The sequence below is a fragment of the Temnothorax nylanderi genome, unplaced genomic scaffold (genome assembly GCF_030848795.1).
Source record: "Temnothorax nylanderi isolate EJ_2023f unplaced genomic scaffold, tnyl_v1.0 TNYL_tig0056_pilon, whole genome shotgun sequence".
Lineage (NCBI taxonomy): Eukaryota > Metazoa > Arthropoda > Insecta > Hymenoptera > Formicidae > Temnothorax > Temnothorax nylanderi.
In genome coordinates this window covers 447,633-468,961 of record NW_027249118.1, presented here as the reverse complement: position 1 = coordinate 468,961, position 21,329 = coordinate 447,633, and the positions used below count along the sequence as shown (strand labels likewise).

The 21,329-nt window shown below is 34.6% G+C and overlaps 6 protein-coding genes and 1 long non-coding RNA gene across 16 annotated transcripts; 5 read left to right on the top strand and 2 right to left on the bottom strand.

The window, feature by feature from the left end:
• Nucleotides 1-48: 48 nt before the first annotated feature.
• Nucleotides 49-906, top strand: LOC139773032 (tRNA-specific adenosine deaminase 2). Its single transcript, XM_071707219.1, has one exon. The coding sequence runs from the start codon at nucleotides 49-51 to the stop codon at nucleotides 583-585; it is 537 nt and encodes a 178-aa protein (XP_071563320.1). The 3' UTR covers nucleotides 586-906.
• Nucleotides 97-6,571, bottom strand: Ttll15 (tubulin tyrosine ligase-like 15). Of its 3 annotated transcripts, none has more exons than XM_071707207.1 (5): nucleotides 6,461-6,571; nucleotides 2,877-3,232; nucleotides 1,436-2,619; nucleotides 1,090-1,297; nucleotides 97-1,024 (listed from the first exon to the last, which is right to left on the bottom strand). In XM_071707207.1, exons 2-5 carry the CDS (start codon nucleotides 2,916-2,918, stop codon nucleotides 926-928), a joined length of 1,533 nt encoding a protein of 510 aa, XP_071563308.1. In that variant the 5' UTR covers nucleotides 2,919-3,232; nucleotides 6,461-6,571; the 3' UTR covers nucleotides 97-925. The 3 variants fall into 3 exon arrangements, with proteins under 3 accessions (XP_071563308.1, XP_071563310.1, XP_071563311.1); XM_071707209.1 differs by having other exon boundaries at nucleotides 2,877-3,110; nucleotides 6,461-6,550; XM_071707210.1 differs by having other exon boundaries at nucleotides 2,877-3,088; nucleotides 6,461-6,523.
• Rps29 (ribosomal protein S29) lies at nucleotides 4,012-5,281 on the top strand. The gene is made up of 3 exons (XM_071707222.1): nucleotides 4,012-4,171; nucleotides 4,934-5,033; nucleotides 5,116-5,281. Exons 1-3 carry the CDS (start codon nucleotides 4,110-4,112, stop codon nucleotides 5,122-5,124), a joined length of 171 nt encoding a protein of 56 aa, XP_071563323.1. The 5' UTR covers nucleotides 4,012-4,109; the 3' UTR covers nucleotides 5,125-5,281.
• LOC139773033 (E3 ubiquitin-protein ligase PPP1R11-like) lies at nucleotides 6,084-11,509 on the top strand. 2 transcript variants are annotated; one of them, XR_011718243.1, is made up of 5 exons: nucleotides 6,084-6,291; nucleotides 9,385-9,493; nucleotides 9,578-9,733; nucleotides 9,809-9,935; nucleotides 10,026-11,509. XR_011718243.1 is itself a non-coding variant. In XM_071707220.1 (4 exons), the coding sequence occupies exons 1-4, from the start codon at nucleotides 6,205-6,207 to the stop codon at nucleotides 9,832-9,834; spliced, it is 378 nt and encodes a 125-aa protein (XP_071563321.1). In that variant the 5' UTR covers nucleotides 6,084-6,204; the 3' UTR covers nucleotides 9,835-9,937. The 2 variants fall into 2 exon arrangements, 1 of the variants encoding a protein (XP_071563321.1); XM_071707220.1 differs by lacking the exon at nucleotides 10,026-11,509 and having other exon boundaries at nucleotides 9,809-9,937.
• Nucleotides 6,306-9,215, top strand: LOC139773029 (succinyl-CoA:glutarate CoA-transferase). Of its 4 annotated transcripts, none has more exons than XM_071707213.1 (3): nucleotides 6,306-6,804; nucleotides 7,398-8,488; nucleotides 8,575-9,215. In XM_071707213.1, the coding sequence occupies exons 2-3, from the start codon at nucleotides 7,409-7,411 to the stop codon at nucleotides 8,803-8,805; spliced, it is 1,311 nt and encodes a 436-aa protein (XP_071563314.1). In that variant the 5' UTR covers nucleotides 6,306-6,804; nucleotides 7,398-7,408; the 3' UTR covers nucleotides 8,806-9,215. The 4 variants fall into 4 exon arrangements, with proteins under 4 accessions (XP_071563314.1, XP_071563313.1, XP_071563312.1 ...); XM_071707212.1 differs by having other exon boundaries at nucleotides 7,387-8,488; XM_071707211.1 differs by having other exon boundaries at nucleotides 7,371-8,488.
• On the bottom strand, nucleotides 9,493-14,851 carry Fbw5 (F-box and WD repeat domain containing 5). Of its 2 annotated transcripts, none has more exons than XM_071707205.1 (9): nucleotides 14,557-14,851; nucleotides 13,830-13,987; nucleotides 13,571-13,748; nucleotides 13,199-13,391; nucleotides 12,855-13,082; nucleotides 12,592-12,770; nucleotides 12,171-12,507; nucleotides 11,885-12,097; nucleotides 9,493-11,787 (listed from the first exon to the last, which is right to left on the bottom strand). In XM_071707205.1, exons 1-9 carry the CDS (start codon nucleotides 14,849-14,851, stop codon nucleotides 11,520-11,522), a joined length of 2,049 nt encoding a protein of 682 aa, XP_071563306.1. In that variant the 3' UTR covers nucleotides 9,493-11,519. The 2 variants fall into 2 exon arrangements, with proteins under 2 accessions (XP_071563306.1, XP_071563307.1); XM_071707206.1 differs by having other exon boundaries at nucleotides 12,171-12,498.
• Nucleotides 14,852-15,134: 283 nt separating this feature from the next.
• On the top strand, nucleotides 15,135-20,986 carry LOC139773037 (uncharacterized). Of its 3 annotated transcripts, XR_011718245.1 has the most exons (6): nucleotides 15,135-15,250; nucleotides 15,440-15,557; nucleotides 15,661-15,796; nucleotides 16,026-16,262; nucleotides 16,645-16,822; nucleotides 20,608-20,986. It is a non-coding gene; the product is annotated as an uncharacterized lncRNA (long non-coding RNA). The 3 variants fall into 3 exon arrangements; XR_011718244.1 differs by lacking the exon at nucleotides 15,135-15,250 and having other exon boundaries at nucleotides 15,419-15,557; XR_011718246.1 differs by lacking the exon at nucleotides 15,135-15,250 and having other exon boundaries at nucleotides 15,419-15,557; nucleotides 16,004-16,262.
• Nucleotides 20,987-21,329: the final 343 nt, after the last annotated feature.

Genomic DNA, 21,329 nt, shown 5'->3' with positions numbered 1-21,329 from the left:
TTAAAAATATCTCAAACTCGCCATATAGTATATTTAATAGTACTTATTATGGATATTTTGGCGTGGATGGATATTGCGTTACAAAAAGCTGAAGAATCTTTGAGAGCCGGTGAAGTCCCGGTTGGTTGTTTATTTATATATAATAACGAAGTGATTGCAACGGGCAATAATACAGTAAATGAAACTTGTAATGCAACTCGTCATGCCGAGATAAATTGCATCGACCAAGTCTTAAAGTTCTGTACGGAGAAACATCTGGATTACGAAACGGTGTTTCATAATTTAGATGTAATTGTCACGGTAGAGCCGTGCATAATGTGTGTGTCGGCATTGCTTCAACTACAAGTACGCAGTATTGTGTACGGTTGTGCGAATGACCGATTTGGCGGTTGCGTCAGTGTTCTCGAAGTACCAAAGTTTTACGATCCGAAAATAGTGATACGTGGAAACGTTAAAGGAGAGGAGGCCATGAGGTTGCTCCAAAATTTTTATAAAGGCGTCAATCCAAACGCGCCTGAACCAAAAGTCAAAAAAGGACGTAAGACTAAAGGAACTTCGTCAACAGAGAGCAACCGGTTTTTTTAATTCTGAATTTATATGAAACATTTTTGTACATTCTCATTTGGTATACATTACACGAATATAAAATATATTTTCGTTCATCACATAATACGCTGCTCCAGCATATAATTTTATTGCAATAAATCTCTTTTTATGGTCTTTTATATTCTATATGTACAATGTACAACTAGAACAGTAGGTACTAATATTATTAACTTCAATATTCGCGCGTTTTTACTTTACATGTATATGCTGAACAATTTTCATATCATAGTGTTTCTACTTGTTTATACATTATATATACAGTTTTATATACTTGAAATAAATATTGCATAGGATTCGCGATATACTTTTGATTTCATGATCAACTGCACCATGTCTTGTCTAATTCGCATTTTCCTTGGTACCATCTAATAAGTAATTGATTTCTCAGTGTGTAATTCTTCAGCATCATATCCCTCGTCTATAAAAAATACATCCGATTAGAATTTAGACAACTGATTATACGAAAAAAAAACCATGACTTACTATCGGCGGCGGGAAAATTCTTTGAAAATCCATCCGGTTCTGATGTTCAAGATAACTCTGCGTCAAAATGAGTTTTGTTTCCGACGTGAAGCAGGGTCGGCACAATTGGCATTCTACGCGAAAGCAGTCATTGTCGCATTTTTTACAGAGTTCTGGCAACACTACGATATTCTTGTTCGCTATTTCCATCTCTTCCTCCTTTTTATTACTATAACATTGATACACCAATAATATAAATGTATTCTATATAAATAATTCTACTGTGTATTTTTTAGGTGGCTAGAGTTACATTATTAGAAATATTTATACTTCTTGAAATCTTGATATCGATCTTTGTGCTACTTACCTTATTTTCAAGGATTCTTTTCTAGTCCTCTTGGCGATACCGACTAGCGCGAATGTATTGAATATGACCTGTTCATAGAGTAACTGATTCGGAGGATAATGCGCAGAGGACAGATTCGGCGACATATTCGCTTCCATCATGTAGACATTCAGATCCTCGTCAAGAACCAAGTCGAATCTCACAAGCTCGAAGAAATTTCTGCCGTTGCCGAAACGCTTGGAGACCTCTCTGATCTGCGCCTCCTTCATCAGAGCGACCTCCCGAATAGCGTCATACACCCGGTCCCACATTTCCGCTGGATTTTTTCCTTGCTCCCTGACGTATGCGTCGAATGAGTCCTTCATCGAGTGTCCGAGTTCGGCATAGTATCTCTTCAAAGATGGCACGTTCCAAATCGGCAGATAATCATCGCCAACCACGTACTTATCCAAAATCTTCGGGTCGAATGGATAATATTTTACTGGACAAAAGCGAAATAGCACGTCGCCCTTATAAATGTACACCCGCAGCGGATCTACAGACGTGATGACGGTGTACACGCCTATGTCGAACTTATAACCATTCACAAGAAACGGCCGCTCGATGAACTCCTGGATGAATGTCCCGGCGGTGAAGTTTGCGTCACTGCTACTGCAAATGCGAATGCCCCGGTGATCATTTAACTTTTGTACGAACCGCTTTGCTGGATTCAATTTAGCATAATCGAGGAAGGTGTTCCGGTCCTCGGGCATCTTGAACGCCGCCGGGATGTACCGGCCGCCACGCGACGTCGACAGTTCAACCTTATTCGTGATGTAGCCGCAACCAGGGAAATGATTGACTCGCTGATGCTGTTGCAATTTATTCAAGCTCGCGGACAACACACGAAACGGATAATCGTGGGCCCACAATAGATCCCAGTCAGATTCGTTATTGCCCTCCTGGAAGCCGAGTCGTTGGAGCACTGCATACACATGTTTCAGATAACCGGTGTTGTTGCTCTTGGCGTAGATCCAGAATTTTGGTCGAACCTCGTTTATTATTATCGGTCTCTCGATCAGATGCCTTAAGTGTATTTGATAACGCAGATATACGAAAAATATGCCGTAAAGAATCAGAGGACCCACTATAGAAGATAAAATAATTTTCAGCACTGTCTTCACCTTCAGATTCATGATATGTCTTTCCATGGCACATTGTGTTCTCTGTAATAGTATTATCTCAGTTAGAACTTTCTTAAATCTAATTAAAGATAAAGCGAGGGAAAAATAAAATTTAATACTTTATTCTACTAATAATAATTTTAGTAAACGTTAAAATATCTTCAAATATCTTCAAATAACAAAATAGAATTGATTAAAATTTTTAGTTACTGTCCTACAGCATTGACCTAAATATCAAATCGTTATTATAGTACATCGTAGTACAAAAATAGTTTCTAAATAATTTGTGCATTTCGTACCTTTTTATCCTGCTCTTTTCCACGCTTCTTTTCGTTTGACATAGTAGTATTTTGATTCAAGCGGGACTAGAATTAACTCAATCGTTCAGTCCGCAACGAGTTTGCTTTTGAAATGCACATCATGTGAAAGTATGTACCGTTGTAACTTATCCCTGCTCCACCAACAGCCTTCCACGTGGGAGAGTCATTGAAAAACCGGTTTCTCTTTACAACTACAATGAGGAGCTACAATCTCTTCAGGACACAACGAATTACGACGTTTATTCCAAAATCATTATTTAAAAATTATAAATAGATTTTTTACATGTTACAAAAGACTCAAATCCGAAAAAAATCCACGTGTGCTTCATCAATATCTGCAAATTTTAAATATTTCATATTTAGTTTAGGATCTATGAAATTTTCTGACAAGAGAGTTTCTCTCTCCAATATCTAATAAAATTTCTCTCTATTAATAATAGTCTCTCTAATAATGAATTAATATTCTCATAATAATGATAATATATTCTCTCTAATGAATAATGAATTTCATGCGAGAAATTGCAATAAATACACGTTTCTTTTGAAAATTAAATTCCATATTTATTATACAATATTTTAAAAAGTCTAAATGAAATATAATATTAAATGTAAGTAAATGCAAAAATAATTTGTACATTTTTAATGTATAAATTTACATAAATGTTACCAGTATATTAATATTTCTTTAAAATCGATGTATTTAAAAAATACATAGTAATTTTATAAACATCTTGTGTTATTGATATACAATATACTCGTTCTACAATAAAATCTTAACATTATAACATTATATTAAAATCTGAATCTTATAACATTATATTTCCCGTGTCATTGATGTAAGTGAAAAAAAAAAAACGTAGAAAATTTATATGCATTTAAATAAACGCCTTCCGTTTACGAAACGTGCTCACGTGACCGGGCATGAAGGTTAGGTCAGATTGGGCGCGTTCAGCAGACCAAGCCGCTCAGTAGCAGTCGAACGTGATTGGCTCTTACTTTTAGAACCAACCAATCAACGCAGAGTGTTGATAAGACGAACTCAACAGTTGTGTCTGCTGAACGCGGTCATTGGATTTCTAAAAGTTGCCGCATGGTGGAGTTCGCTCTGTTTCATCGATTCTTCTGCCACATTCCTCGTTTTCATTTCCTGCAATTTCCTGTCTTTCACGTTCGTGAGTTCGTCGCAGGAGAAACGTAGTGACACGTGCGAACATGGGTTTTCAAAATATTTGGTACTCACATCCACGAAAATACGGTCAAGGATCTAGGTCCTGGTTAGTATAACGCTCTTCTCGTTCTCGCCAACTTTTATTAGCAATTAAGTACTTTCGCTCGATAAATAACGGAGAATAAAGTGATCGATCCCGTAGGACGTTCGTATGGCGTCATTCCGAACGTCGCCGCATAGTATCAATCACGAAAACTCGATTTAAAGCGAAATATTTGATGTAATAATTAAAATTCGAAATAATTGTGGTATATATGTATGTATCGTCGTTAATTATTAATATTACTATCGCCTGTGCAAACTACAAGCAGTCTAACCTCAAAAATGCACATTGTCGAATGAAAAGACACGAAGAATAATTTAGATTTAGAAGATTATAGTTGTATAGTGGATTAAATACAATAAATGGACTATATAATCTAACGGAAAGTTGAAGACGCTTCAGTTCTCACCAACCGGAGAGATATAAAAAAAAAATATTGAATATCCATTTTGGTTAAACTAAAATTGTTTATTTTTCTTTTTTGGCTCCAAAATGTTTTAAATGCAGAAAATAAAATAATTGCAGATAAATATATCAATCTCGAATCAAGATGATGTTTATTACATGATTATTATATTATATGTATTAGGCTGTGGTCCATTTGATGCTACAAATGCTTCGAAGCATTCTTCTTCTCCTTTCTTTCAATGGAGAAAGAAGAAGAAAAAGAACGCTTCGAAGCACTTGTAACATCAAAATGGACCGTAGCGTTAGGTGTGCAAATGTATGTATTGTGCGATCTGAATAAAATCGATTTTGTTGCAGCCGCGCCTGTGCAAACAGACATGGACTTATTCGCAAATATGGCCTGAACATCTGCCGACAATGCTTCAGGGAATATGCAGCCGATATTGGTTTCAAGAAAGTAAATATATATCCGTGTCTTTGATGCATTACGATGTAGACACAAGGGATCTAACACAGCTAAATATGTATTTGTTTTACAGCTGGATTAAATATAATGTAGGAATTAGTACAAGCAATTCACGGGCGAATCACCATGATTTCTACACCAACACCCTGGGATTAAATTAACAGCTAAAAAATGGAGATTGTAACATCTGGCACACAACGTTCTTGAAATGAATATATTTATATCTACATAATCCAATATTTTATTTCGTATATGTTCTTTTTACATCCCCCAGCAGATGGAAATAATTCTTTTTAATCTTCCCGAAGACACGTAAAAATGCGATCAGTTTATTAAATTGTTTAAGAAATTGATGTTTGATACTTTTGATAGTAATATTAACATATTACTATTAAAAAGCATAAGATATTGATATTAAACATAAATGAGATCAGTTTTAGAGTATGTTCACGGCAATAGATCATATAGTTTATTTGAGATTTATATAGAACTATTTTCGGAATTTCTAACAATACATTTTCCGGACGTCAATGTTGGGAATCTAAAACGCACTTTATATATAAACTTGAGACGTTAAGTAATCAAAACATAAAAAAAATATGCAGCATATAAAATTGCAAATAATGCTCTAAAATCTAAATTGTGAATATTGAAGTCTGTTCTTTGGTACACTATAGCTACGTTATATCATATTTTCTATACTTAAAATAAGAGATAGATATGCAATTAGACATCGGAGAAAAAAAATGAGACGTATGCATTTCCCATTGGTGTCCCGGCCGTGAGCATTAAAGGACATGTGTGGAAAATTGTGCCGCAAAAAAACTTTAAAGCCTTTGTTCAGAGGGCTTTAAAAAATTGAAATTGAAAATTGACTTGGCAAAAAATTCGAAATTCTACTAAAAAATAAGACGGCGAAAAAAGAGCGGGAAAAAAGGTTCAATAGAGCCTATTTGACCATAAAAGGAAAAAAAATATTTTGACACTGCCAATTTGGCAGCACTGCGGCAATGGGGACTATGGGGAGGGCATCAGGGCAGCCCCGAGCCCGGGCAGACTGGGCAGGGTTGCGCGTTGCGCGTAGGAGGTTACGTTTGATGCGGCGATATCGATATCGTGCGTGTCCTTTGCGCTCGAAGATATCGCGCGTCAACCGCGACACATGGAGAGAACGATGTCGGAGCAAGCGGCTTCGCAGACGCAAACGGAAACAATCTCCGAGGCGGACGTCAGCGATTCCGGAACGCAGGTATTTACGTATATTTGTCGCGACTTGTCGTAGGGCCCGAAACGTCACGAGGTGTCACGAGGTGTTTTTGGCCTTGACGCGAGATAAGAGTTTATCGGAGGGGTTGAAAGCTGAGGTGCATCGTCGCGGCAGTAGGTCGTGCATACAACATACAACTCTTGTCACTCACGTCATTTATCTGACAGCCCGACGTGCGACTCGCGTCTCGCCGCAATCCTTTTTTAGACGTTCGCAGAAACCGCCGCGTCATATCACTCATATCGGTATAACTGCGACGAGGTTACGCGTTCTGTTACGTGCCACAATCCGCAATTGTTATCTTAGGATATTGAAGACTTCTAATATTTTCAAAGCCTTTCAAACATCTTATTCATTCTCTCAAATAGTTTTTCAGCAAACAGTGCCTAATATACAATATCCTATTAAGCCTTTATCTCGTAATCTGCGTTGCAATCTTTTATATTTTAAAAAGAAAAAGATCTAGGTGCCAACGCCTATTGCTCATATAACTGGGTATGTTTGAATTGTGCTTTTATCTTCGTTACCCTGTTTTTATTGTTTCTAATAATTCTAGGTTTTAGTTTTTCTTTTTATAGGTCAATTCTTATATTATGGTTATTATCTAACAAAGTTCTTTTTCAATAAGTAAAGATCTTGAGCTGTTTGAATTTTTAACTGTAACTCGTAGCGAATAAGCTTCGACTCGCACGTTATTACTTGTCAAGTATAATCGTAAACCTTAATTTGCTTCCTGTTTTTTGCTCTTAACCTCTTTGCGACTATCTCGTATTTCGCAATTCCGTCGCGTAACGCGATGTTTTTTATTCTCTGTCGCCCAAGATAAAAATTTACGAACTTCAGAAGAGACTAGAAACATCACGTTACGCGAGTCGCGATGGAATTGCGAAATACGAGATAGTCGCAAAGAGGTTAAGAGCAAAAAACAGGAAGCAAATTAAGGTTTACGATTATACTTGACAAGTACCTAACGTGCGAGTCGCGAGATTAGCCTTTAAGTAAAAGTCAGTGTCTCTACGTTTTAAAATAATACGTCGCGCGTCCGGTCCGGCACGTAACAGTTTCCAGCGTTTCCAGCCTCGTTTTAGAAACTGTCGACATGATACGTGGAGTCGGTGGAGTACTCGCGACTTGCGGGCGAAACTCGAGTGTACGCAATCCGAAGAGCTGCGGACGTGAACTTTGCACGGCCGTCGAAGTCGAAGACCCTGAAGACAGTCGTTCGCCGCTAAACGGGATACGAGTTTTGGATCTGACGCGGATCGTGGCCGGTCCTTACTGCACGATGATCCTGGGTGATCTAGGCGCGGAGATCTTGAAAATCGAACGACCCGACGGCGGGGACGAATCGCGCAAATGGGGCCCGCCGTTCTTCCGAGGAACGCAAGAGTCGACTTACTTCATGAGCGTCAACAGAAACAAAAAGAGCGTTTGCGTCGACTTGAAGAAGGGTAAAGATATCATTTACGAGCTGGCGCAGATGTGCGACATCCTGATGGAAAATTACGTGCCGGGAAAGCTGAACGGCATGGGCTTAGGATACGAGGATATGGCCAAGATAGCACCGCGTCTAATATATTGCTCCTTGACCGGTTACGGATTCCATGGCCCGTACGCAAATAGACCCGGTTACGATGTCATCGCCGCTTCGTTAGGCGGCCTCTTACACATCACCGGGCCCAAAGACGGACCACCGTGCAAGCTCGGCGTAGCGATGACCGATCTGGCGACAGGTCTCTACGCTCACGGAGCGATTATGGCAGCTTTACTACAAAGGTCCAAGACCAACAGAGGCCAATGGATACAGTGCGATCTCTTGTCGACTCAAGTCGCGAGTCTGATAAACATTGCTTCAAATTACTTGAATGGAAATAAGGAGGCGACGAGATGGGGATCTGAACACGAGAGCATAGTTCCTTATGAAGCCTTTCCCACAAAAAATGGATACATGGCGATCGGGGCAGGAACCGACGCGCAATTTCTCGAATTAGTCAAAAGATTACAAATACCAGAACTCGCCACTGACAACAAGTTTCAGAGTAACATAGCTAGAGTTAAAAACAGAACGGAGCTGCTTCAAATTCTTAGAGATGCACTTAAAAAGAAGACAAATCAGGAATGGTCTATAATATTTGAAGGGGCTTCGTTTCCTTATGGAGCAGTAAATGATATAAGAGAGGTGAATTAATCAATCTGAACTGACCTCGATGCGTTATTAACAACGTAATAAATTTCATTTTCTTGAACTTAGCGTGTAATTTTCAGGTATTCGACGATCCCCATGTAAAACACATAAAGTTGGTTCAAGAAGTGGATCATCCGATTACAGGCAAAGTAAAACTTGTTGGACCACCTGTAACATATAGCTACGCTACCAATATAGTGCGATCCCCACCACCGACATTAGGACAACATACATTGGAAGTTTTAAGAAATATATTAAACTATTCTGATGATAAAATAGACAATTTAATAACACAAAAAGTCGTACGATAATTAATCAACATGAGAGAGTCCCTTTCTATCTATATACAGCAGACAGATGAGAAATCTCGATTTTATTAAATAAATATGAGCCTGCTTTATTAAAACTTTTCCTAATGCTTTTAAAAAGTAGTTCACTTTTATACATTAGTTTTATGTACTTTTATATAAAATTCAGATAACAAATCTTACAATATTTAATATTAATCAAATTTTATAGTAAAACAAAGTTTTTAGAAAGTAGTTTTGATAATAATGCGTGTATAAGATTATTGTATTATATTATGTGTATATTATATATTTCAAGATTTGTATTTTATCATATTGTGTATATATATATAATATATGTCACATATAATATATATCACATATTTAAAAATTTGAAGATATATTACGTTACAATAAATAGTAATGAATAAAAACTTGTAAATGTTATTTGTGTGTACCTCCAGTTTTACATTAACATATTTTTTTATTATGTTTATTATAATAAATATCTGTTCAATAATTACTACTTATAATTTAAAATGTGATTAATGATTTTTTATAAATGAATTTTATTACGTTATTAAAATTGTCAATTTTTTATAGGATGTACCTACTGTACGATTACGTCTGCGAAAGCCGAAATCGAATAAAAAAGTCCAATGGACTCAGGGAACTGTAGATAATGAAAATCTAAATAAAAAGAAATCAAAATGTAGGTATTTATTTATTATCTTCGTGCAATCTTTTAAGTTTGTTTGGCAGAAAGAGTTAATTACACACGATGTTTTATTTACAGGTTGTTGTATTTATGAGAAACCAAAAACTTTCGGTGAAAGTAGCTCTGAAGATAGCGATGATGAATGCGAACATTGTCATGGACATAAGGATGCTCATAAGAAAGTCTTACCTAAAGCTGGTGATCCTGCGCGAGAAGGAATGTCATCACATCCTGGTAAACTTTTCATAGTAAATTAAGTATGCATTTGTATCTGTTAACACATCCTTATCTCATGTTTTCTTCTTACAGAACCGATTGCAACAGGTTCAACATAAGTGTTTTTATGCTTATTGACAACTTTTCCTTAAATGGAAAATAAATTCCTTTATGCTATTTCACGAGTCAGTGTCATACAGAAAAAGATGATGGACTTTAGGTGAGTAATAATATTATATAAAGCATACAATAATCGAGAAAATATATCAAAATATAACGTAGATAATATAATGTTGCGTTGTCGTTTTAGGTACACAAACTTTAAGTATGATTTTGCGCTAGTACATATATTTATATTACAGTGCTTTAACAGTGTCGCACGGAAGATTATAAAGTGTTGTTCATATTGTTAATTGTTACACAAGTCATAATATCTTGCGAATAGTAAATTACTCAACACAGTCTTTGGAAAATAACTTTATCATTCCTTATATGTTTATCTCCGATTTTCTTAGTACCATTTGTTATTTACTAATCTAATAGAGATCTAGATTTTATGCGCTAGAAAAATATGAATGTATTGTTATTTTGTGACTTGTATCAACAATTTTAATTACGATAGGATTAGTTCATAAATTTCATTATTACTAGACCAAGTTTGAAATCATTTTCTGATACAAAGATTAGGAATATGTCGAAATTTAATTTTTGTTTGAGAGATTTATTACATTTATAATCTTATAATGCAATTACTCTATAATACAAGCTCAAAAAAATGAAATAATGTATTACAAATTACGGCATGTATTGTCGTACAATTATAATTATAATTAATTATGTCGCATTACATATGTTAAAGACAAAAAAAGATAGAAACTAATGTACATTTACATCTATTCCTTGTTTCCTCTATCTAAGCGTAGGTAAATGAAATTTGTAAATATTTCAAATATACATAAAAACCAAACAGAATAAATAAGAGAATCCGTTATTAGGTCATACGTGAAAAGAATTATAACCAGAAAGAAACTTAATATTCATTGCACACTTTCATTGAGTTTCAATTTTAAATTTCGTTGAGATAAAATTTAAAACTAGCTCCAATATACATATATAGACTGTGGATAAATTTTAAGCTGACATATTTGAGATATTTAAAAATATCTTGAGAAATAATCAATGTATATACAATATGCCATATGGAATAGGACAATTTTTGATCATTAATTTCCATTTCTACCAACGTAGATTAACTTTAATATCGGTTTAACTTACTTTTTATCTTTTAATTCTAAGAATTAGAAAAAGATAAAAAGTAAGTTACACCGAGATTAAAGTTAATCTACGTTGGTAGAAATAAACAAACAGATCACACTACTCTAATATTAATTTGTGAGTTTTGAAAATTAAAAAATAGTTTTGTAGTAATCTTTAAGTGAATTATATAATTTTTTAATCTTTCGTTAGATATTTTCTGATTTTGCATTGTAACAGACACGTCAACAATATATTTTTATGATATTCATTTTCTTAACAACATTCTTAGTCATTTTTACTTTTTTTTTCCAAAATAGAAGCACTCATCTAATGAGATTCTGTATTATATTATCAAGAAATGAAAGTCTGCATATGCATTTGTATAATTCCAGATAATCAAAAAATATATTCTCATTATATTTGTGCTTTTACGCAATAATAGTATTAATAATTCTGGACGATTTTGTATAGTATAACTTAAGTGCAAAATATATCTCTAAGATCTTGTAAAAATAAATGTTTAAATCGGAAATTTAATAGTTTTTAGTCAGTCAATGTTAGTACCACTTTTCTGAAACTTATGTCTCTTTCGCACTTCCATCCCCCTACGATAGGACTTTTCATCTAAATCTAAAGCCTTCACCATAGCTCGACTCCGCCATATTTTAACTGTATAGTCGTCACTGGTTGTAACTAACATCTCAGGATCGCGTGGATTAAAAGCTACTGAATTGACTACATCACTGTGGGGAAACTTTGCTAAGCAAATTCCATAATGTCTATCCCATAAGTAACCATGTTTATCTTCCGCACCACTGCAAACAAAGATATTTTATAACAATGTTTTATATTGTGAACATAAGATTTTATATCAATTTAAAGTAACAAATTAAATACAAGCGTAATAATTACCTCGCTACGTATTCGTTACATACATCCAGAAATATAAAGAAACATTCGTTATTAGGCGTATATGCTTTGTGGGCTCTTAACATCGTGCCAACTTGTTTTAACGTTACCAAGTCGATCACATGGATATCAATTTCTTGAGCTATTGGCGGTGGTTGTAAAGGATTGGTAATAACGTAACCCTTCGGCCACGGCCTTGTATTTACATAAAGATACCTGGAGACATGCATAATGAGTTGTACACATCTCATGTTTCACTTCACCTTACATATCGACGTCGATAACTGACCTATGATCGGGAGAAAGTCCCATTCCAATAATATGACCATGAAGATCAATTAGATGATCTATTTTATCGAATTTGTCCGCCACAGATTCATAATTTAACCAATCTTCCATCGGCGGAGTATTCTGTCTCTCTCGTTCCCTCTTTTGTTGCGCTATTCTCTCGCGCAGCGACGGTCCTGGATCCAATCTTCGTGGAAAAGTGACTAATTTGATCCTCTTAAAGCCAACTTTATGCGGAGTATATGTTTTTGAGCCAGTTGTAAAAATAAGAAGTTTCTCAGGATTATTGGCTAACTCGTCTGTATCACATTCTTCGGTTATTGAAGATTCTGTAAACACTTTTTTTTCATCATGTCCTACAGTGATTAGAATGACCGGTTACAGTTTCTTATTGCCATGCATTACGCATGTAATTTTCCTACCTCCAGACTCGCTTTCTTCTTCCCACTGTGGATTCTCACTTTCGCTATCGCTTTCGCTATGCGCCTTCTTTTGCATCTCAACCTGCCTATATTCCTGATTGTACTGTATAGGACTAGCATATTCAAAACCATCACCAAGTTTTCTCCAATTCGAAAATGCACCCTCTAATTTACTATATCTATCATGTGTTTATATATAATGTTAATTGCTAATAAGAGTTATATGATACAAGTTATATATACATTAAAAAAGAAATTCATACTGTATTCTCGATGACGTAATGTAGTATACCGGCTCCTCCTGATTCTGCGAGCTATTAGACTCGCCCGAAGGCGACAACAAATCCTTGTGACTCGGTGGGTTTCCTTTTTCTTCCTTTGTGTTCGAGGAAGATGGTTGGCTCTGTTGTTCGGTGGATTCAGCTGGAGCAGGTGCTAAACAATTTGCAACCATAATTGCCCTAATCGAGGAAGCATTTCCATTATAGAATCTGAAAATCATTACATTATAAAAAAAATATTACAATCCATTTAAAAAAGTTTGCTTACGTTTCTAACAGGAAGTTAAATTGGTTGATTAAAAAGATATACCGAGTTGTTACTTTACCTAAAGAGCTGCGTCATAATGGGCACATGTTCGCTAGCTGATTCCTGGTTTGCCTTATTGAGCCAAACTACGCTAGTACTGACCAAATGTGCCAACCAATGCAGATTTCCACTCAAAAGGTAACGTTCACTGTACCATGTACCAAATATGTCATACGGCTTATTCACTACTCTACATTGAAGGTCAAAGCCAGCTACAAATAAACAGAAAACACATATAAGCATTTATTTGACCAAGATAATTGATTTCTTTTATCAAAATTTGTATCATCAGATAATTTTGTTGATTCCCCGTTTAAGATTTATCTGTCTGCATCGTATAATCTTTATTTTATTGATACGTATAAGATCTTAATCTCTTGTTTGCACTTACGTGCTACTCTGAATACTGCTATTTCTCCCGAAGTACTGTGGGGTGTACCAAAATGGACACCAGACACAAGAAGCAACGTATCTGTACAATTAAACTGGGAAAATTGTGTGTACTTCCAACTAAATGTCTTCATATCATGCAAATATTTTATGGTAACAGGATACTGACTTTGCCATACCTGAAACAAAAGCATGCGAGTGACAAATGTAAATTGTAGCATGAGAGAAAATAATAACTGCAAGATGAGAGACAAGCTTACAAGAATATATCCATCTTTTGAACAGGTTGCAAACATTTTGCCATTGTGAGAAAAGCTCACGTGTAAGACCTGATGCGAATGTTCTTTAAGAACTTCAGTTTCTATTAATGGAGTGTGATATGCCAAACGTTTGAATTCTCCCAACCAGGAGGTTTTTCCTGCAAAAAAAAATAATGAATATAAGACATATTGATAAAATATGTATATACATATGGAAATAAATAAATTAATTAATGTGAGATTTCTCTATGTACATAAAAAGTTTTTCTAGAATATTAGAAAAACCCCTTGAAAGATATAAAAATTATATGTACATTATTGTTAATAAGATTAATAAGAAAGGACAATCTCGCGGACAATGAACATTGCTACTAATCTCAATAATTAGAAATTTACGATAAATTTATTACAAAACTTATTTGAATTTACTCAATGTTATTCGACGCATATCACTCTCTTTATATTATTATACTGCTTTGTTATTATCTTCTACTATTATTGCTTTCTCATTTGCCATATGTAGAATCGTTATCCGATTCAGTTGAATCTAGCAGCTTTGCTCCGAGCTTGAATCGATCTTCTCGGAAAGTAAGCGGTATAAATTTATACTTTCTAATGCAATATCCGGCGGATAATGTTATTTACGATCGCGGATCGTGAAGAAGCGTGAATACGATGCCGCGAATACACTCGTGGCTCGTGGCTCGTGGCTCGTGGCGGGACGTACCTGGCACGATGCCGACATCCGGATCTATCTTGTACGTCCGATAAAATAGATACTTCCACAGGAACTCGTCGCGCGACACCCTGTACCACGATCGACACACCGCGCCCGCGGTCATCAGCTCCCTCGGCGACAGGTACTGGAAGATGCTCAGGAGAATCGAATCCGACATAACGTACCAATTCAAGTCACCTTCGCTACGCGACGAGTACTCGCTGCCGTCGTCCGACTCGCTGACGTCCTCGTCGGACGTTTGGTCGGCCCGCGCGACATCCTCGACATCCTCGACGTCGTCCATCGTCGACGCGCGGCGGTTTATTTACTGGAACAGCTGATACCTGTCAACTACTACTACCGCTACGGCGCTACTACGCTGTCGTCACGTCAAGGATGCGCCAAGCGCCAAGCGCCAACGTCTCACGGCTCCAACTCGACTGAGGTTAGATTGGTTAGAATCACGTAATCCTGATCGTGCCGTGTCGTGCGTGGTCGTGTGCCCGGTGCGCCGTGCGCCGTCGCCACCCTCCGCAAGCGTTCACGACACTTCACGATCGAGTGCATCGCGAATATCGCGATCGTGTCGGCCGTGTCGCGCAACACCACGCACGGTAAAAATACGATACGAGCCGTTGCATGTCGAAAGCGACACGCATCCGTGCCAATTTGTACCCGACGTAACGTTCGCGGACGGTAAGCGGTAAGGTTTCCCCGCTGTCTTTCGATGAATTTCGGAACGCTCCGATCTCCGATCCGATGGCCGATATTGAAATCAGAACGAGAACGTTCTCCCGCTCCACAAACTTCGCTATTACGACACGACACATTAGTAGACTCAGTTGATTCTTCCACCATGAGTGGACTACTTCTTTTTCTTTTACTTGCACAGCTTGCACCTTGGCATCTTGCACTCTCCAGATAGTCCAGGTGTATAGACCTTGCGGAGAAAAAAAGAACAAGAAACCAAATACAAAAAATGAAAGTATTAAGGAACGAATCTACTGATTGTAAGTCTGTTAAACGAATGGATCTGATAAATTCATTTCTACTCGCACTTGAGTTTTCCTTTTCTTTTTCCAACACCTGAATATATAACATCTCGTTTTTTAGGTGGAGTCAAGTAAATAAGCAATTGTGCCTTTAGTATTCTCGCTGGACTGAACATATTTCTGTGGGGTTTAAGCTTGAAGGGAAAAATAAGAATCTTAATTGATCAGTTAAAATGGTAGTGACGGTTAATTACAAGGTATGTGGTTTACTTTATATTTACGCTTCCACTATCTTTAATTACGGAATACAATAACTTTGAATCGCAGCAATTAAAACTATGGTTAAAATTACGTCAACGGAACATTAAAATATAGATATGTCGTACATGCAAAATCTGATCAATCAAGATGGTTCCAATGGATTTTCCCCTTACCCCTCAAAGTTTCACTTCTCCCATCTAAAGGAATACTTTAAGCTCCGTTCAGATCTACGTCCATGGTGCAGTCTAAACAACCTCTAAACAGCTAGTATACAGAAGTCTGTGTTTAAACACTTAATTCGTTGTCAGCAAAAACAGCAAAAAGAAGATAATGAGCATTGATAAGAAAAAGTTGCCTCTAACGTGCTAACGTTTGCTTTCCAACGTAAAAAGAAAAATAAGAGAAAAGATGAACTGTGAGAGAAGTTCAGCTTTAAAAATTTTAATGACGATTTGGCAGAAGGTATGTACGATTCCATCGTATGCGTGGTACTTAATGACGTATATACGTCATTGGTACTGCCTTATGGAGGATTTACACTGCGTCCGATGTCCAATAGAAGAGTTCGTTTTCTAGAGACTGTGAGAGTTTCTCTAGAGTTTCTAGAAAACGAACTCTTCTATTGGATATCGGACGTCGTACGTAATCGGACATTGGACGCAGTGTGAATCCTCCATTAGTTACGCATGTTCGGGGGATTTGAAAACAGTTTATTTCTTAAATAGAAATTCAATTTTTAATAACTTTATTTAGGATTTACAGTATAATAATAAAATAATATTGATTATTTACACTAAGACATACGCTTTTGATCTTGATCTTGATCACCTTTGTATGTCGCCAGGTAGCAGGATATGACATCTAAATAAATGTCTTAATGACGTATTATTACTGGCCGTATTGATCTCTGACAAGAGGCAGGTGCCATTTATCGAAAGAAGAAGAGTGACGTATTATTGACATTAGAGATCATTGAAACGGAATTAATACGTCATTTGATGTCACTCCGCTGGGTTATAGAGGTGATCGAGGATATTAATTAATATTTGCATGTCTTGATCAACGATCACGTATAGTTTTTGATATACATTTGACATAAATATTCAAAATTTCGGTTTTATTAATTAGTGGTTATAATAAATACACAACAATATTTTTAATTATAAAAATTTAACTATACAAAACATATTGTAGTGCTAAGGAAGAATATGTAAAGAATTATACTATACGAAATTTGAACACATATATTTTTAGTCTCGGCAAGTAAGTTATATCTCAACTCGTTCGCAATCTATATTTACATATATTACGACATTGCTCCATTCGGAATCAATTCATTTTATACTCACGATGTTTCATTAATAGTCGATAAATTAAAGAATTGCATCAGTAATTTCGTTTTGACACATACGATACGATATGTGATTTTAAAAATCTGGAAAATTTAAAAATTCGAAAATTTGATAAAAGATATATTTAAATTCAAGCATTCTTTTATATATAAAAAAAACTGTTATCCCACGTATTTTGTCGTAACGAAACAATAATTTGTAATTCCCATTTTCTGTTGTATCAATTCCTATCTTTAATGAATAAATCGTACGAAATGTCCATTTCGGATAAATAGGCATCGAAATAGATTCTACATTGTGCGAATGTGGTCATCTTGTTTTTAACAAATACCACACATTAGGAATAGATACCACGGTTCTCTCTATTTTCTGAAAACGGAGAAAAACAGGAAGACTTCAAGCATGATTCTCGCGTGCAAGAGTTAACTATCTATTGAGCAAATTAATGCTTGCGTCTAAGAAGCTTATGAGCTATAACTACACATGGCTGCTTCAACCGATCTACGTATTTCTACTCATGATTTGCAAGTCACTAATAAAAAAGTATGCTGGATGCGCAATTTTTTGTGCTTTATCTTGTCGCATATCAATCATTCATATTAATGGGGCAGTTAATAAATTCAACATCATTAACTAAAAGTCTAAAACATTATATGTTAACATTATATATCGACGATTTTATTTTTATCATCGTAGCCTTTTCGTTTTATAGTGCATTTAACGCAACAACATAACGTTACAATCTAATATACATATTACAACTATTTGAGAACTAATTATAATTAACGTATTTTTCATTCACAAAATTCGTAACTAAAAACTACTTATCTCTTCGTAAACAAGACGATTGCATGGTCAGTTTAACGTAAATATAAGATACGCGTACAGGCCAATGCTATTTCCGGTGCACAAGAGACGCAAACTTGCACTAGGTGATTATGCACATATATACATATTGTACGCGATGTAACGAATACGTAAATACATTGGAAATAAATGCGGATGCTAGATTGAATTAAAGGATTAAATCAGCACAGAAAGACAAAGTTAATTTTTATTTAAAAAAAAATCATTTAACTTTTATTCGTATTAGAGAAAACGCTTGTTGAAATTTGTGAAGTTAAGAAAGCTACGAATATATATACTTTTGTAATATAATTATGTCCAAGTATTTATTACGTGATAAAATAAGCCGTTTAATCTTCCTTTTTACTATTGTTTATCTCCTGTAATTTCTAAATTAAGCGTAAATTCAGTAATTATATAAAGAAAAAATTTATTACGTATGAAAATGAATAGAATCTTGTAATTGCAGAAAAATTTCTCGGCAGAAAGAATAGACTAATTAAAGAGATACCTTTATAATTTAACATTTATTATAATTTTGCAATACATAGAAATAATAGTTTTGTACAAAATTTTCAAATGCTATTTATCACGTTTCTTCACAAAAATTATGACGAAGAGCCATAGCTGTTTTTTATAAGGAACAGTATTACTATATTCTTGGCAGCAGGCAAAGTTAGTACAAAAATTTGAAAAATATGTATACAATGTAGCGCGTAATCAATTTACGCTATTAATAAAATTTAGAATTGAATTGCACAGATTTACTTGAACTATATACTTGAAGAATATTTAAACGTTTTTACAAACAAACACAAATAATAGCAAAAACTTTAGCGTGGAACCTAATAAAAAACTGTCTTAAATATGATATTTAATCGTATTCTATTATAGAAGAATAGCTGACAATGTCACACGGTTTTTCAGATAAAGATCTTAAGGATATTAAACACAGCAAATACCCCCATAAATTCATCGATAAAAATTTGTAAAAGTCCTGAGAAATCAAAACTCATCGTATCAAATTCGTTAAAAACTGCAAGTACAGAACGCACGTGCAAATAAAAAATTGTTGTAGCAGCAAAAAATATTTAAAGAGGCAGCTATAATGACTGAAGAAAAAATGTTGTACAGCCGAAAATATCTGATTAGAAAAAGTTTTTATAATTCTTTTTTTTATTTAAAATAACGTGTTAAGATACTTTAATTCTTTTTCGAAGCTACATTCTTTAATTTAATTGACAAATTATTTTAAATATTTATGCGATTAATTTTACATTTATACACGTAATTTGTATATAAAATTTATTTTTTAAATTAGAAAATGTGAGTTTATTAGATGTATTTTTTTGTAGATGCAGTTAGATGTAGTTTTTAAAATTTTGAAAGATATTTTTATTTGGAACTGTTACATACTGATTTAGCACTGATTTAACCCTAAAACTTCTGTCTCTTTAAATGTATTGAATTATTATCAGAAATGATAAATTTTTCCTTATACTATATGTTGAAATAAATTAATTTTTACATGTGTCACACGCATAATTAATGTTATAGATTGACAAAATATATGTGAATAATCATAAATTTTAATCAGTTATTACCATTTTTGTTAGAAATATAGGATACAGACTAATACATTATACATATGTGCATTTACTAATACATGGCAATAAAAAAGGAAGGACATTTTATCAATTTATGGATATGTATATGATAAAATTTAGAAAAAATTGATTTATATATCAATTTACAGTACAAGGAAAAAATATAATTCTAACATTGTCGTTCCATTAAGAAAGAGAAGTCTGAATTATTGCATGATTATTATTGTATGATTATTAGTACCAGTACGGCCGATTGATTTATTACTATTTCTTATTTGCAAGATGCACATAATTGTATCATTCTAAGATTCGAAAAAAATCGATAATACTGACGTAACACGAAGGCAAAAATCGTATTTTGAACTGAAGCAAGTTTAAATTTTTCCGAGAACCAATTAAGATAAGATCGAGTATATAAATACCGGTTCTATTCGCGATAATCTTTTTTTATTTTTCTCAAGTGGGCGATGAAATTAGGCAGTTTAAGTTAAGTTGTCGTTAAGCGCATATTATACGTTCCTAATTCATTTTATTAAACAAATTTTTTGTAATATTTAGTACCTTCTTACCACTCACGTTCTCTGACATATTACATTTCTTAATATTTATATAAATCTATATTATAAGTAAAACCATGCGCGCGCGCGCCTTCTGCTTACTTATATTATATGTAAGCTCTCGTTTTATTTACCTTTTTCCGAATGTCCTGAATCGTTCTGCTAGCCTTGACCTGACCTGACCTGACAATAGTGCGGCCGCATTGGTATATGCCTACTATTTTTTCACAGGCGCTTGAATTATGTATCTTTCGAAAAGAGATAAAATAATTCATGAGCGCGCAGTTCCACCTTTTCTTATCCGATACGTTAAATCGTGACGTTAAATATACGAATTGATAACATGAGAATGTTTAGCATTTTTTGTAGATCCACCTATATTTGATAATTGCATGTATTTCATTTTTTATTTTCACCTAACAGTTGTGTTACCGCATTTTTGCAGATCCACCGATCACTCGAAACAACATCCCAAGCAGAACAAAAGGTCAAGGATGACGTTAAAGCGATATTGTTGAAATGTTGTTAAAGTGACTTTTAATAATTATTTTGGAGCCTATTTGAGGTTTATTACATAGTAAATTAAAGAAATATTCATATTTCTTAATTTATTGACTTCAAGCTAATGGGTATACAATGAAATCAACTCAACGAGAAAAGAAACTTTTGACGCTGCTAGACCAAATATATAACATCCGTAATCATATTAACTAATCTTTTATGTAATTTTATTTTATCTAACACAAATACAGTCTATGAAAGACGTGCTATATAGATATATATGTATTATCTAAACATGAAATAAATGTATTAATGAAAAGAGATTTATATATACTTGGCGTTGCGCACTATCGTGTCGCTTGATCATATGGATAGTACGATAACAAAAGAAGATATATAATAAAATTATTCAAGGTCAAATTTACAATAAACTTAGTAATCAAGATTAAATCGTTAGATTAAATCGTGTAAATATTTTCATTACTTTAAGATATTTTAAGCTCTAGTGTTTTTAAAGTCTTTTAACATTTAAGTTTTATGATGAATCATGCGCATATTCATAAAATTTTATTTATACACACGATTACTAATATATGGCAATATTTAATGTCCCTCCCTGTATTTTAGACACTAATAAAATATATCGGTATGTATTTCACATCGATC